This window comes from Panthera uncia, assembly GCF_023721935.1.
Source record: "Panthera uncia isolate 11264 chromosome A1 unlocalized genomic scaffold, Puncia_PCG_1.0 HiC_scaffold_17, whole genome shotgun sequence".
NCBI lineage: Eukaryota > Metazoa > Chordata > Mammalia > Carnivora > Felidae > Panthera > Panthera uncia.
The window spans coordinates 3,997,662-4,012,180 of record NW_026057577.1 but is presented as its reverse complement, the minus strand read 5'-3'; the positions used below and the strand labels follow the sequence as shown (position 1 = coordinate 4,012,180).

Genomic DNA, 14,519 nt, shown 5'->3' with positions numbered 1-14,519 from the left:
TTAGTGAATATTATCCAGAAATCTGTATGTCAGAACTTATCTCCACAAAGGACTCTTCTTCCAAAAATCTGATTTACTTTGTATTTAACAAATACATATGTATTCTATTCTTTGCTTACTGGTCAAATATGCCCATATATGATGATGATATTGAGCTTTTAAACATGAACACTGAGGAAAAGTCTTCTGTAAATATTGATGGCAAGCAAGAGTGGGGATCTTGCTATTATAGTCTGGGATATTTTGCATACAATCTTCTATATAGAAGCAGGAGAACAGACACATGTTTGGGATGTGATAATATAGGAAAAGAAAACATTCAAAGAAATACGATTTGGACAACTGGTGTAGAAGAAAATTTGATTCACTGAATCACAAGCTTGGGTCTGTATCTCACTTTTATATAAGCAAGAAAGCCACTGATTTCTCTCACCTCAATTCCATCACTGAGTGCTTGCTTGATTCTTATAAGGATGATGATAGTTGGTGGGAAAACATCAAGAGTAATACGCACAACAAACTTCTCTGAAGGTGGGTGAGGATCATAATGTTCTGTATGTATATGTATGGCCAAACAGCAAGGCTTGAAGAATCTTGCTCTGGATCACATGGCCAAGGTTGATAGTGCTAGTATTCCACAGGGGTGGATGCACCTGAGAAGCTGGTCTCCTCTGGTCATCCTAGAGAAGTCAAGCCTTTCTGTGGTTAGGATCTTTCTCTATTCTTGGCCCCTCCCACCACCTTCTGACAGGTCAGACTGTAGCCATTTCATCCTATTATAGGCTTGGCCTCTTGTGGTTAATTTCTGAACTGCATTCTATATCTGTGACTGCCTGCCCTTTCTAAAGGACAAAGAAGTTTGTCAAAAAGAAAAGGCAGACTTTGTTTTAACGGTAAGGAAAGCAAGAAAAGGGTGTGAAGACATTTGAAGGGAGATAAGAATCTCTTCTTTTCTATGTGTTTCCATCTAGTTGCCTGAGAAACAATCAAAAGAAGCACAAGAAAGTAAACCAACATGTGGAAAGAAAATGGTAAGAACACAGCATATCAGAGTATTTTTCTCTGAGATTTATCTCTCTCACAAGAGACTGAGAATCTCTGTCTCACAAAAGTTAACATCTTATTTGAGACCTCTTAGAGCTGGACAGAATGATAGAATTCTTTGGTCTTTGCCTCTAAGACTTGGCAGAAGTTTATTTGGAGACCCTAAAAATAATGGGCTATTGGTGCACATGTTTCATTTCTTCATGGTTATACAAAGTACATGCACAAACAAAACTGAAATAAAGGATGGTTATTTCAGGTTGGCTATTTACAATGGACACACTTCCAACTTATTCTTCACACTTAGAATAATTTTTGGGAAATATAAGTCTCATCATGCTTTTTCCTCGAGACCCTTCAATTGTTCTACACTGTATTCAGAATAAAATACAAACTCTTCACCAGGGACTACAATCCTATAAGGATTGACCCCTGCATGCCTCTCTACTCTCATTCCCCACTCCCCATCCTCAGCCATTATCTTCCAGGAATTCTGCTGTCATTTAATGTTCTTTAAGCCACCAAGCTCAGCCTGAAGTCAATGCCCTACTGTGCACTAGTACTGCTCTTTTAGCACTCATGGTTTTTATTTTCTGTCCTTATGCCTGAAAGTATCTCTTCCTGGAAATTTTGACTCTCACACTGTTCTCCCAAAAATGTCCTTAAGTACATGATGTGAGAACATTGCGTCCACACCCCATGGATTTCCTGTACTGCATTAAACCTTTCTATCAACTGGTAATCTTATATTTGTTAGTTTAGCTTTTTATAGTCCATGTGCTCTTTGAATCTCTGACCACTGCTTGACTTGCCATTGTCTCTCTGTTGCCCAACCTTTACAAGATACTCAAAGTAAAAAAAAAAAAAAAAAAAAAAAAGTGGAAAAACAACAGCTATCTCACACTGATAACTTGCCCCAGCTTATATAGAAAGAAACACCCTCCCTTCTTTGCTGACCATGGGATTTTCATATCTTTGTATTCAACCTCTTTCCTAATCATTGCGTCTCATCATCTGGGTTTTTATCTATGAGATGGTTTCTTTTTCTCTAAGTGTGAAAGAATGAGGGATTGAGGGGAAGGCCCATATTTGTTGGTGATATGAAATGATGTTCGGAGTAATTAGCCATTCCCTAAGTATTTAATTTACGCTTTCTTTTCACAGAGGAAAAGGTAGAGACAGTAGGGTGGCTATGCCGCCATTGTAATGAACTCCCCTTTATAGTGTGTGGCTGAAGAGGTGATGTTATTGAACCAAGATCCTTTTCTCAGGCTGCCACAAATACATTCTATACAACGCAAAGTCATTTAAATTCGGCTTTTGCTTTATCATGTCTGAAATGAGATCTATGCTACTGTTCTTTTCTAATTTTCCCTTTTAAAGGAATTGAAGTGTTGACATTTTCAAATACATGCAAGTTTTTATTATAAACAGACAATAACTAAATGAAGAAAAATGAAATGTTCTACGGTGTTCCCATCCAAACGATTTTTTTGAAGTTTTATTTTAATTCCAGTTAGTTAACATAGAGTGTTATATTAGTTTCAGGCATACAATATATTGATTCAATATTCTATAGATTACTCAGTGTTTATCATGCTAAGGGGGGACTTAATCCCCTTCATCTATTTCATTCATCCCCCACCCACCTCCCCTCTGGTAGCCATCAGTTTGCTGTCTATAGTTAATAGTCTGCTTCTTGGTTTGCCTTTCTTTCTCTCTCTCTTTACCCTTTACTCATCTATTTTGTTTCTTAAATTCCACATATGAGTGAGATCATGTGACATTTGTCTGATCAACTTATTTCACTTAGCATAATACTCTCTAGCTCCATCCATGTCATTGCAGATGAAAAGATTTCATTCTTTTTTTATGCCTGAGTAATATTCCATGGATATTTGGGCTTCCATATCTTGGCTATTGTAGATAATGCTGCTATAAACATCAGGGTGCATATATCCATTTGAATTTGTGTTTTTGTATCCTTTGGGTAAATACCTAGTAGTGTGATTGCTGGATCATCAGTGTAGTTCTATTTTGAACTTTTAGAGGAACCTCCAAACCATTTTCCAGAGTGACTGCAAATTTTATGAATAGGATTCAGAATTTTAACCAGTCAGCTTGGTGAGGAAGATTTCAATTGTTTTGACTACCCAAGTCAATTGTAATCATATATATAACATAAGACTTAAGTGGGCTAGAATTAAATTCAGTTTCATTTTTGGCTAGTTTGATAAGATGATGTTCTTTGAATGATGTTATGTTCTGTGCATCTTCCTGAGTCAGTTTTGGTTATCTTATTTTCACTAGAATATTATCATTTAATTCATTATTTTAAACATATGTTTAAGGATAGTATGAGCTCTTTCAAGTCACTTAGTTTTTTAAAATATAGTTTTATAGAGCTATAGTACCATAAAGTTCACACTGTTAGGTAAATTGTGTGATAAGTTTAGAAAAACATACATTCATGTCATCTCAATTAAGATATGGAATATTTTTATCACTTTTCCCCTCACCAGCAACCCCTGGCAACCACTGATCTGATTTCTGTTTTGCTTTTTTTCTCAAGATGTCACAGTATCATTGCTTTTATCATTATGAGGTTTTTATTTTTGCTTTCCTTATTTTTTCACTGTTGCTCTTCTAATTGCTTAGAATTCAAAACTTAAATTTTGTGTTTTCTATTTTTTTTTCTTATTTAAAAATTGGACATGCATGAATATAAATTTTTCTCTAAATAATATTTTATCTATATGTATCCCATGTGTTGCTAAAGGAAATATTATTTTCCAACATTTTGTTACTTTGCTTTTTATGTTTTCTTGAATATGAGTTGTTTTTAATTCCAAATTTGTTTTCTATTTTTGATAATAAGTTCTGATTTTATTGCATTGTAATGTTATTTCTGCTTGTGGATTTTATCAAAGTTCTTTACTATCTATTGTGCCTCAACATTGAAACAAGTTACTTATATTCTTTAAATTGTGGTTTCTTCATATGGAAAATAATTTTAAAATTAAAAATACTGTAACTTTATATTGTAAAGGTAACATTTTAAAAATTAACATTCATACATTAGTACAATGCCTGAGTGGAACCAGCATTTGATAAGTATTAGTTAGCATTTTGTTTATTATGCCCCATAGACTTTGAAAATTACAATGACGGGTTTTTTAAGGGTCATACTTTTTGAAATTTATCTATTAGGAAAACTTGATGTTTAATTTTTTTTTAATGTTTATTCATTTGAGAGAGAGAGAGAGAGCAAGCAGGAGAGGGACAGAGAGAGAAAGGGACACAGAACCTGAAGAAGGCTCTAGGCTCTGAGCTGTCAGCCCCAGAACCCGATGCGGGGCTTGAACTCACAGACTACGAGATCTTGACCTAAGCTGAAGGTAGCGCTTAACCAACTGAGCCACCCAGGTGCCCCAGGAAACTTGATTAATTATGTATTTCAGATATTCTCTGTTTTTATTTTTCTTGATTTTTTCTTGCTGTCTGAGAGAAATTAATCTACTACTACTTTGTTTCAGTTCGTGTTCATTTTTTTTTCTTTGCTTCATATTGATTCTATTTTGGTAAGTAATAGTTCATCACATTTGTAGGTATTTGTGGTTTTGTCTTTATCTATGTCATATCCTGTCCATCTTTGTTCTGAAATGAGAGCAGTTTATTGTCTTTATCTTGTAATGTGTGTGTAGACCCATGTGGTGGAAGGGTCAAGGTAGGTTGGGGAATAACAGGCAACTCCCTTGCAGGAAACAAAGAGGATAAAAGTGAGTATGTATTAACACTTAATATTGTCTGAACTAATTTCCACATATTAGGCTGCATTCGTTTTGCTTGGGCTACCATGATGAAGTTCCACAAACTGGGAAATTCAACAGAAATACATTTTGTCACAATTCTTGATGCCTCAAATCCAAGATCAAAGTGCTAGGGAGTGAGTCTCTTCTCAGGCCTCTCACTTTGGCTTATATCCCTATCTTTTCCCTGTGTCTTCATATCATCATCTTTGCTCTATGACTATCTGTGTCCAAATTGCCTCTTCTTATAAGGACAAAACTCAAGTTAGATGAATTATGGCCAGACCTTCAACCACAGAGCTGGCTGCACAGGTTAGATTCATCATTCAACAACTTCTTTATAACACGACTTTGCATTTTATAAAATTGAAATGTGGTTTTACAGTTATCTTCTGACTTGTTCTTTTTTCCTAAAGAATTCATAGGTTTTATATCCCCTCAATACTAATATATTTGACAATACCCATTTTCATTTATTGGAGAGTCATAGGATTCTTGTAATCCTATTTTCCTCACCATTTTGTGGGCTTGCCTTCAGATGGAAGTTTGGGCTACCTTAAACTCACCTCACTGATGAAGTAGTTTCACAATGTTTTCCTCATGGATGTTTTAGAATTTATCATTATTCTTGAAGTGCAGAATCTATTGCATATCTCAATATTCCATGTGATTTGTGTTTGTTCTCCATAAAATCAATTTTCAGGCTGAAGTCTTTATTTCAGGTATCTTGTATCTTTGAATGGTTTTGTTTCATTTATGTGGTTCTCATCTCCAAGATTAACTATTCTGTATGTATGACATCATCTCTTTATGTTTTATTTTCCTTTCTCTAACCATACTACATTCTCATTTTCTACAAGTTAATGTTTATTTCAAGCATATGCTGCTGGCTTGTTTTAGAAATAATTGATTTTACATATTGATGCTTTTAGTGCTGTTTTAATCTCTCTAAATATTTTATCGTTTCTTTCAATTGTTTTCCTGCTTTATGCTAGCCACTTACTTTATCCATTTATTATTTTTAATAATAATTAACATATTACATCTATCTGCCTTTAATATATTTTCTGCTTTCTTTTTATTATTATTATTATTATTATTATTTTATCTAATTCATGTTTGCAACTTTGTGCTTAGTGTTTTGAATGGAAGTAGATGAGATAACATGGTGTGTGTGTACCTTTGTGTATTTCTTTAGGGAAGATACAAAGGAGAAATAAGCTAAGATTCCGGCTTTGCTTTTGGTATGTTGTCTCCGACTGCCTCCTCACCAAAAATTCTTCCTCTGCAATGGGCACATCTCTGTTCTGTGTATATTGCCCTCTTTGAGGTGGGCAGGTCATTACAAATTCTTTGTCTACATTTTCCCTCAAGTTTATGAGACTGGGAAACAGAGAAATAGTAGACCATGTGTTGGTACTCAATCTCCTTTTAGCCACTCACTCCCTGTTCTGGTGTGGAATCGTGTCACTGTAGAGATAATCTCTATTTCTCTCATCACCAGTCTGCACTTATTAATTTAGGTCATTGTAAATTTGTGTTCTGAATTTTTTGGACCTGCTTATTTACCTTCCCTTTTTTTTTTTTTTTTACCTTATTTACCTCCCTCATTAAGAACAACAGAGAAATAAATTGCCTTTCAATATTCTCCCTCAAATTGTTCCAACTTTCACTATATTGCACATATGTTCCACATACATATGATATTATACCTAGTATGATGGTCTAGTAATTCTTTAAGTTTCATAAAATATGGAGTTTTATTCTCTGCTTCTTATTTTTTTTGCTAGACTTTGGGTTTTTCTTTCCTGCTTCATTGAGTTAAAATTGACAAAATTTTAAAATACTTAAAGCAAATGTGATTTATGTATACCTTGTGAAAAGAACCCCCCTCATCAACTTAATTAACATAACCATCAACTCTCACAGTGCTATCAGCTCTATTTCATGGTTTTTCAGAAACAAAGTAAGCAGGATTTAATTTCAATTAACACTTGAATTCTAAATCTACCAATGACTTTATGTTAAGAGCAGTGAAACATTTCCTTCAAGTGTGTTTTCAGCTTCAGATAACTGGAGTGTATCATGTTATTATCTCTTTCCTTTGTAGGCAGGAAATGGCTACATTTGAGAGAGAAAATCCAGTTCAAGATAAGAAAAGTAAGTCATTGCTTCATGATATTTTTCATACAAGGGAAGTTGTAAGTTTAAACACCTAAAGTGGTTCTGATACTATGTTAGACAGGATTGAAGGAAGCGCTGCTTGGTGTCACTATTATTATTATTATTATTATTATTATTATTTTGCCTAATAAAACTGATCTTACTACTTTTTGTATGACAGTAATGCTTTATTTATGATTTATTTTGTTTTATTTATATTGTTTTCCTTAGATTTTTACTTTTTTTACACTTTTGTAGTCATTTTTTTATTAAAGATATAATTTATTTACCTTGTTAAAAATCTAATAATCCAAAGACTGTTGACCAAATGATATGTAACATACAGGAAAAAAAAAAAAACCAGATTCTTAGCTATCTGCCCTATTAGAAATATTTAAGTTTTTCTCGGGTAGCCTGAATTTCTTTTTTTTTCTTGTGAATTGTACATTTTTTTTAATTTATTAGGTTTTTTTGAAAATTCTAGTATATTTAACATACAGTGGTATATTAGTTTCAGGTGTACAATATAGTGATTCAACAATTCTATACATTACCCAGTGCTCATCATGACAAGTTACTTTTTTAAAACAAAATATGAAACTTATTGCCAAATTGGCTTCCATACAAAACCCAGTGCTCATCCCAACAGGTGCCTTCTTCAATGTCCATCACCCACTTACCCCTCCCTCCCACCGCCCCGCCAACCTTCAGTTTATTCTCAGTTTTTAAGAGTCTCTTATTGTTTGCCTCCTTCCCTGTCTGTAAATTTTTTTTTCCACTACCCTTCCCCAATGGTCTTCTGTTAAGTTTCTCAGGATCCACATAAGAGTGAAAACATATGGTATCTGTCTTTCTCTGTATGGCTTATTTCACTTAGCATCACAATCTCCAGTTCCATCCACGTTGCTACAAAGGGCCATATTTCATTCTTTCTCATTGCCACGTAGTACTCCATTGTTATATAAACCACAATTTCTTTATCCATTCATCAGTTGATGGACATTTAGGCTCTTTCCATAATTTGGCTATTGTTGAGAGTGCTGCTATAAACATTGGGTACAAGTGCCCCTATGCATCAGTACTCCTGTATCCCTTGGGTAAATTCCTAGCAGTGCTACTGCTGGGTCATAGGGTAGGTCTATTTTTAATTTTCTGAGGAACCTCCACACTGTTTTCCAGAGTGGCTGCACCAATTTGCATTCCCAGCAACAGTGCAAGAGGGTTCCCGTTTCTCCACATCCTCTCCAGCATCTATAGTCTCCTGATTTGTTCATTTTGGCCACTCTGACTGGCATGAGGTGATATCTGAGTGTGGTTTTGATTTGTATTTCCCTGATGAGGAGCGACGTTGAGCATCTTTTCGTGTGCCTGTTGGCCATCTGGATGTCTTCTTTAGAGAAGTGTCTATTCATGTTTTCTGCCCATTTCTTCACTGCGTTATTTGTTTTTTGGGTGTGGAGTTTGGTGAGCTCTTTATAGATTTTGGATACTAGCCCTTTGTCTGATATGTCATTTGCAAATATCTTTTCCCATTCCGTTGGTTGCCTTTTAGTTTTGTTGGTTGTTTCCTTTGCTGTGCATAAGCTTTTTATCTTCATAAGGTCCCAGTAGTTAATTTTTCCTTTTAATTCCCTTGTCTTTGGGGATGTGTCTAGTAAGAGATTGCTACGGCTGAGGTCAGAGAGGTCTTTTCCTGCTTTCTCCTCTAGAGTTTTGATGGTTTCCTGTCTCACATTCAGGTCCTTCATCCATTTTGAGTTTGTTTTTGTGAATGGTGTGAGAAAGTGGTCTAGTTTCAATCTTCTGCATGTTGCTGTCCAGTTCTCCCAGCACCATTTGTTAAAGAGACTGTCTTTTTTCAACTGGATGCTCTCTCCTGCTTTGTCAAAGATTAGTTGGCCATACGTTTGTGGGTCTAGTTCTGGGGTTTCTATTCTATTCCATTGGTCTATGTGTCTGTTTTTGTGCCAATACCATGCTGTCTTGATGATGACAGCTTTGTAGTCGAGGCTAAAATCTGGGATTGTGATGCCTCCTGCTTTGGTCTTCTTCTTCAAAATTACTTTGGCTATTCGGGGCCTTTTGTGGTTCCATATGATTTTTAGGATTGCTTGTTCAAGTTTCGAGAAGAATGCTGGTGCAATTTTGATTGGGATTGCATTGAATGTGTAGATAGCTTTGGGTAGTATTGACATTTTGACAATATTTATTCTTCCAATCCATGAGCATGGAATGTCTTTCCATTTCTTTATATCTTCTTCAACTTCTTTCATAAGCTTTCTATAGTTTTCAGCATACAGATCTTTTACATCTTTGGTTAGATTTATTCCTAAGTATTTTATGCTTCTTGGTGCAATTGTGAATGGGATCAGTTTCTTTATTTGTCTTTCTGTTGCTTCATTGTTACTGTATAAGGATGAAACTGATTTCTGTACATTGATTTTGTATCCTGCAACTTTGCTGAATTCATGTATCAGTTCTAGCAGACTTTTGGTGGAGTCTATTGGATTTTCCATGTATAATATCTCATCTGCAAAAAGTGAAAGCTTGACTTCATCCTTGCCAATTTTGATGCCTTTGATTTCCTTTTGTTGTCTGATTGCTGATGCTAGAACTTCCAACACTATGTTAAACAACGGCGGTGAGAGTGGGCATCTCTGTTGTGTTCCTGATCTCAGGGAAAAAACTCTCAGTTTCTCCCCATTGAGGATGATATTAGCTGTGGGCTTTTCATAAATGGCTTTTATGATCTTTAAGTATGTTCCTTCTATCCCGACTTTCTGAAAGGCTTTTATTAGGAAAGGGTGGTGAATTTTGTTAAAGGCCTTTTCTGCATCGATTGACAGGATCATATGGTTCTTATCTTTTCTTTTATTAATGTGATGTATCTCGTTGATTGATTTGTGAATGTTGAACCATCCCTGCATCCCAGGAATGAATCCCACTTGATCATGGTGAATAATTCTTTTTATATGCTGTTCAATTCGATTTGCTAGCATCTTATTGAGAATTTTTGCATCCATATTCATCAGGGATATTGGCCTGTAGTTCCCTTTTTTGGCTGGGTCGCTAGTTTGGGAATCAAAGTAATTCTAGCTTCATAGAATACGTCTGGAAGGTTTCCTTCCCTTTGTATGTTTTGGAACAGCTTGAGAAAGATAGGCAATATATCTACTTTAAATGTCTGGTACAATTCCCCAGGGAAGCCGTCTGGTCCTGGAGTCTTATTGGGAGATTTTTGATAACTGATTCAATTTGTTCGCTGGTTATGGCTCTAGTCAAGTTTTTTATTTCCTCCTGTTTGAGTTTTGGAAGTGTGTGGGTGCTTAGGAATTTGTTCATTTCTTCCAGGTTGTCCAGTTTGTTGCCATGTAATTTTTCATAGTATTCCCTGATAATTGCTTTTATTTCTGAGGGATTGGTTGTAATAATTTCATTTTCATTCATGATTTTATCTATTTGTGTCATCTCCCTTTTCTTTTTGAGAAACCTGGCTAGAGGTTTATCTTTTATTTATTTATCTTTTTTCAAAAAAACACCTTTTGGTTTCATTGATCTGTTCTACAAGTTTTTTTTTTAGATTCTATATTGTTTACTTCTGCTCTGATCTTCATTATTTCTCTTCTTCTGCTGGGTTTGGTGTATCTTTGCTGTTCTGCTTGTATTTCCTTTAGGTGTGCTGTTAGATTTTGTATTTGGGATTTTTCTTGTTTCTGGAGATAGGCCTGGATTGCAGTGTATTCTCCTCTCAGGACTGCCTTCGCTGCATCCGAAAGCATTTAAATTGCTATATTTTGATTTTCATTTGTTTCCATATATTGTTTAATTTCTTCCCTTATTGCCTGGTTGACCCATTTATTCTTTAGTAGGGTGTTCTTTAACCTCCATGCTTTTGGAGGTTTTCCAGACTTTTTCCTGTGGTTGATTTCAAGTTTCATAGCATTGTTGTCTGAAAGTGTGCATGGTACGATCTCAATTCTTATATACTTATGAAGGGCTGTTTTGTGACCCAGTATGAATATATCTTGCAGAATGTTTCATGTGTACTGGAGAAGAAAGTGTATTCTGTTGCTTTGGAGTGCAGAGTTCTACATATATCTGTCATGTCCATATGATCCAATGTATCATTTATGGGCCTTGTTTCTTTATTGATCCCATGTCAAGATGATGTATCCATTACTGTAAGTGGAGTATTAAAGTCCCCTGCAATTGCCACATTCTTATCAATAAGGTTGGTTTGTTTGTGATTATTTGTTTATATATTTGCAGGCTCCTGTATTCAGCGCATAGACATTTATAATTGTTCGCTATTCCTGATGGATAGACCCTGTAATTATTACATAGTGCCCTTCTTCATCTCTTGTTACAGCCTTTAATTTAAAGTCTAGTTTGTCTGATATAAGTATGGCTACTGCAGCTTTCTTTGAACTTCCAGAGGCATGGTAGATAGTTCTCCATCCCCTCACTTTCAATCTGAAGGTGTCCTCAGGTCTAAAATGAGTCTCTTGTAGACAGCAATTAAATGAGTCTTGTTTTTTTATCCATTCTGATACTCTATGTCTTTTGGTTGGAGCATTTAGTGCATTTACATTTGGTGTTATTATTGAAAGATATGGATAGAGTCATTGTGATGTCTGTAGGTTTCATGCTTGTAGTGATGTCTCTGGTACTTTGTGGTCCTTGCAACATTTCACTCACAGAATCCCCCTTAGGATCTCTTGTAGGGCTGGTTTAGTGGTGATGAATTCCTTCAGTTATTGTTTGTTTGGGAAGACCTTTATCTGTCCTTCTATTCTAAATGACAGACTTGCTGGATAAAGGATTCTTGGCTGCATATTTTTTCTGTTCATCACATTGAAGATTTCCTGCCATTCCTTTCTGGCCTGCCAAGTTTCATTAGATAGGTCTGCCACTACTCTTATGGGTCTCCCTTTATAAGTTAGATCATGTTTATCCCTAGGTGCCTTCAGAATTCTCTCTTTATCCTTGTATTTTGCCAGTTTCACTATGATATGTCGTGCAGAAGATCAATTCAAGTCTGAAGGGAGTTCTCTGTTCCTCTTGGATTTCACTGCCTTTTTACTTCCCCAGATCAGGGAAGTTCACAGCTATGATTTTTTTAAAATATGCCTTCAGCCCCTTTGTCTCTCTCTTCTCCTGGAATTCCTATGACATGAATATTGTTCCCTTTTATTGCATCACTTAGTTCTCTAATGCTCCCCTCATACTCCTGGATTTTTTAATCTCTTTTTCTCAGCTTCTTCTTTTTCCATAGTTTTATCTTCTAATTAACCTATTCTGTCCTCTGCATCTTCAATCCCGCTGTGGCCGCCTCCATTTTATTTTGCACCTAATTTATAGCATTTTTTAATTCATCATGACTATTTTTTAGTCCTTGATCTCTGTAGCAATAGATTCTCTGCTGTCTTCTATGCTTTTTTCAAGCCCAGCAATTAATTTTATGACTGTTATTCCAAATTCTTATTCCATTATATTGCTTAAATCGTTTTTTATGTATTCGTTAGCTGCCACTACTTCCAGGAGTTTCTTTTGAGGAGGATTCTTCCATTTCATCATTTTGGCTATTTTTCTTTCCCTTATGCATTTTAAAAGCTTGTGTCCTCTACACCTGCAAGCACTTTCATATTAAAAGAGGGCCATAGACTGTCCATGGCCTGGCCCTTCAAGAGGTGTTTTTTGGGGATTGTTACTTGCTCTCTGTTTTTGTGACTTTGGTTATTTTATTACCCTATTCTTAGTAATATTTTGTACCCCCCCAGGTGTGCTTTGATTTGTTCCTTGGAATAGCCCTAGTGTTAATCCAGGTAATGCTGCATCACTTGTAGGTAGTAACTGTCTGTAGGGTCTGTGCCACTCTGGTGGATATGCAGTTACTCAGTACAAGGGGGCATGGTTTGATGTTTTCTGGACCCACCTCCACTATGGGCCCAGGGAGTGACCCCTGAGGCCCTTCCTTGATGGTGGTGGTGGTGGGGTGGGGGGAATGGTGATTTCCCAGTCTCTTTTCCATGGAGCCAGACCCAGTAGACACTGAATCATTCTCACTGTGCCAGTGGGTGCAGACGGGGGAGGCCTTCTCACTCCACCAATTCCCCTGACCCTGTGCTTGGCTAGGATTCAACATCCCACTCTGTGCTCTGGCACTGGGGAAGTGCCTCTCTGTGTGGCGATATGTGGTCTCAGCTGGCTTTGTCTGTGCAGCCGCATGTCAGGGAGGACTGCATCCCTGTGGACTGAGCCACAGCCCTCACCGCCACCAGCCCCCAGGGTGGCAGACACAGGTAGGCTTTGTCTTTTCCCACAACACTGCAGAGAAATGGCGGCCTTATCCTCCTGCAGACTGAGCCCTCTGCCCAACCACTGCACCTAGAGGTGGCAGATGCAGGCAGGTTCTGTGCTATCATGCAGCCCTCAGGGAGCGAACCACTTTCTTCAGCTGTGGACTGAGTTTCTGACCTACAACCTCATCCAGGCCTGGCTCCCCACTTCCCCAGGTGCGTGAGCACAGAGCTGGCCCCAGTCCGAAGAAAATCCCCGCAGTTAGAGATCAGATCCCTCTCAGTCTCAGTCCAAGGTCTTTCTCCTGTCTAGATATGGTTCGACGATTCCCTATCCGCTCTTTCTCTTCCCTTTGTTTCTCTGCAGAAAGGGTTCCCTCCCCTCTACGCCCATGCAACCTTTTTTATCTCCTGCAGTTCACAATCACCCACCTATCTTTTCTCTAGTTTTCCCCTTTTCTTCCTAGTAGATTCAGTCTCTTTTCCTCCCAGGCTCTGGTGTTCAAAGTCCTTTGGCTTCTACACTTCTTTGTTTGAGGGACATGGGACAGATGGATCCCCCTGTCTCTGCCATTTGGGGCAAGCATATCCCCTCACAAGTATATTTCTTAATAACCATCACCTGCTTCATTCATCCTTTCATCCACCACCCCTCTGGTAACCATCAGTTTATTCTTTATAGTTAACAATGTTTCTTGGTTTGCCTCTCTCTCTCCTCTCTCTCCTTTTTTGTTCCTTAGTTCACTAGTTTTGTTAAATTCCACGTATGAGTGAAGTCATATGACATTTGCCTTTCTCTGACTGACTTATTTTCTTAGCATAATACTCTCTAGTTTCATTCATGTCATTGCAAATGGCAAAATTTCATTCTTGTTTTACTACTGAATAATATTCTATTGCATATATATACATATATATGAATAATATTCTATAGAATAAAATAAAATAGAATAATATTCTATTGCACATATATACATATTATATGTATATATGTTGCTTGGGTGCTTCCATAACTTAGCTATAGTAAATAATGCTGCTATAAACATAGGAATACATGTATCCCTTTGAAATTGTTTTTGTATTTTTGGGTAAATGACCAGTAGTGTGATTACTGGGTTATAAGGTAGTTCTATTTTTAACTTTTTGAGGAACATCCATACTATTTTCCAGAGTCACTGTGCCAGTTTGCATTCCCACCAATAGT

At 36.7% G+C, this 14,519-nt stretch overlaps 1 protein-coding gene across 2 annotated transcripts in view; it reads left to right on the top strand.

The window, feature by feature from the left end:
* The window catches only part of GCSAML (germinal center associated signaling and motility like), a 44,461-nt gene that overhangs the window by 6,850 nt on the left and 23,092 nt on the right, over positions 1–14,519 (top strand). Inside the window, exons 2-3 of one of the 2 annotated variants that reach the window (XM_049648414.1) lie at positions 972–1,031; positions 6,964–7,013. In XM_049648414.1, coding sequence (XP_049504371.1) covers positions 972–1,031; positions 6,964–7,013 — 110 coding nt within the window. The remainder of the gene's footprint in view (positions 1–971; positions 1,032–6,963; positions 7,014–14,519) is intronic. The other variant, XM_049648415.1, reaches the window with a different exon arrangement.